Source organism: Phytophthora sojae (genome assembly GCF_000149755.1).
Source record: "Phytophthora sojae unplaced genomic scaffold PHYSOscaffold_13, whole genome shotgun sequence".
Lineage (NCBI taxonomy): Eukaryota > Oomycota > Peronosporomycetes > Peronosporales > Peronosporaceae > Phytophthora > Phytophthora sojae.
In genome coordinates this window covers 1,227,032-1,228,881 of record NW_009258127.1, presented here as the reverse complement: position 1 = coordinate 1,228,881, position 1,850 = coordinate 1,227,032, and the positions used below count along the sequence as shown (strand labels likewise).

At 53.1% G+C, this 1,850-nt stretch overlaps 2 protein-coding genes across 2 annotated transcripts; one reads left to right on the top strand and one right to left on the bottom strand.

The window, feature by feature from the left end:
* Nucleotides 1-23: 23 nt before the first annotated feature.
* On the top strand, nucleotides 24-437 carry PHYSODRAFT_341164 (hypothetical protein; the record flags this gene model as incomplete). Its single annotated transcript, XM_009539474.1, has 1 exon — nucleotides 24-437. One exon carries the CDS (start codon nucleotides 24-26, stop codon nucleotides 435-437), a length of 414 nt encoding a protein of 137 aa, XP_009537769.1.
* A 1,084-nt stretch (nucleotides 438-1,521) lies between these two features.
* Nucleotides 1,522-1,707, bottom strand: PHYSODRAFT_531018 (hypothetical protein; the record flags this gene model as incomplete). The annotated part of the gene is made up of 1 exon (XM_009539473.1): nucleotides 1,522-1,707. One exon carries the CDS (start codon nucleotides 1,705-1,707, stop codon nucleotides 1,522-1,524), a length of 186 nt encoding a protein of 61 aa, XP_009537768.1.
* Between the last annotated feature and the right edge of the window lie 143 nt (nucleotides 1,708-1,850).

Genomic DNA, 1,850 nt, shown 5'->3' with positions numbered 1-1,850 from the left:
GGGAGTCGACACACCACTTTCCGATGCCGGACGCGATGGCCAGGAAGCATCCGTGGCTGTTGGTATTTCAGAAGGAACGCAGTAATTGTCGCTCATATGCTGGTCAAGCTTGGAAACAGTTTCTCGAGCTACTGATCACCGTCCTGCGGGAAGGGTGGTGCGACTTGGAGATCCTGCTGGATCCCCATTTCCTGCACTTACCCAAGCGCGTGGAGTCCGTCACGTGGTACCCCGGGATGGCCTCTCACCAGGCCAACTTGGCAGATCCCAACCTGAATCGTCGAGAGCCGGCGGATCTCCTCGAGGCACTGGTTGAGTGCAACCGCCAAGATCCATGGCGCAATCACTATCGCGACACTCCCCAGTATCATCCGTCGCGCAACATCGCGCGCCTCCCTACCAAGTTCTTCAATATTCGTGCTGTCGGCGATCAGTAAGAGTTGGATCCAGAGCGTCTACTTTCAAGCACGTCCAAGTTCAGATATCTCTACAGCTGAGCAAGGTTTATACGGACACTGGATCTGCCCCTGCATGCCGAGATAAGTGGTAATACACTCAACTTGTCGTCGTTAATCTCCATCTTGCCAGTTCTGCTTCCCTCCCAATCCACCTTTCCGAAGCCCCTCGGTCGCCTCGTGTTGAGGCGGCCACGTCCTTCTCTCGTGGTCTTGATCCCCATGCGCACTTCGATCCAGATCCAGACTCTCGCTGGAATCCAGATCCAAACTCACACCCCGATCAAGATCCAAACTCTTCTTACCTTGTTCAGACGTTACGCTTGATCAGCCTGATTCTCACATGTACATATGCAGAGTTCCCAATCCACCCATCTGCAACCACCTTGCAGATTCGTCGTCAAAATCCTCCACAGAGCGACCAACTCGCTCTTGGGGATCTCAGTCTCAACCTCCTCGTGAAACTACATTACCCCAAACCGGTTCCGGTTGGAGCGCCCCCGCAAAAACTCATGCAGTATGGCTCCACAGTTCAGATCCGCCTTGTCCACCCAGGATGGATCTTCATATCCACGCCAGTGTACCAGGAATTCACGGTGGATCCGGCCGTAACGAGTACGCTTTCCAGTCCAGATGTCAGTAATTTTCTCCACCTCGTACTCGTTTTCATCCAGATCCTGGATCCAACTGTCCTCTGGCAGCAGTGCTTCATCAAAATCAAATCGATCTGTAGTGCCTTCAGTCAACTGGATCTGGGGTCGATCCAGAAAACTCCTCGCAAGCTTCAATTTGGACACATGCATCACATGGAACAGCCGATACTCTGTGCCTGGAGTCTCGATCCGCACAGCGTGTTCTCCGATCTTCTCCGCTATACGGAATGGTCCGTGCCACATATGGGCCAATTTGCGAGCATACCCTTCCTTCACCCGGTCCAGATACAGCCAGACCCTGGATCCTACCTCAATCTGGTGCGGATGGATCTCTTCGTTGTGCCGGTCTGCCCGATCTGAGATCGCCCCCTGCAGTCGCGTGTAGACTTCTGCCCGTGCAACAATGTATTGATTTAGTCAAGAATAAATGACACACTGCTTTTACTAATGAGCGTGGAGTGCAACCAGCACTTCTGCATCGTAGAAGCTGACACATTATCCCACGCAGACTCGCACCACTTCATGGCAGTTAGTAAGTCGACTGTATGTCTAGGGATGCCCAACTTCTTGGCTAGCACCGTAGCATAGAAGACGATCATTGCACCGCTGAGGCAAATGCCCTCCGCCTCTGCAAGCATGATGAACTCGACGATGTTTTGATCGATCTGTAGCTGGAATGGAGACGGCTTGTTCTTGAGCTGAGCACTTTCGTGAGGCTGGCGCAACAGCGCGATACGCCCCG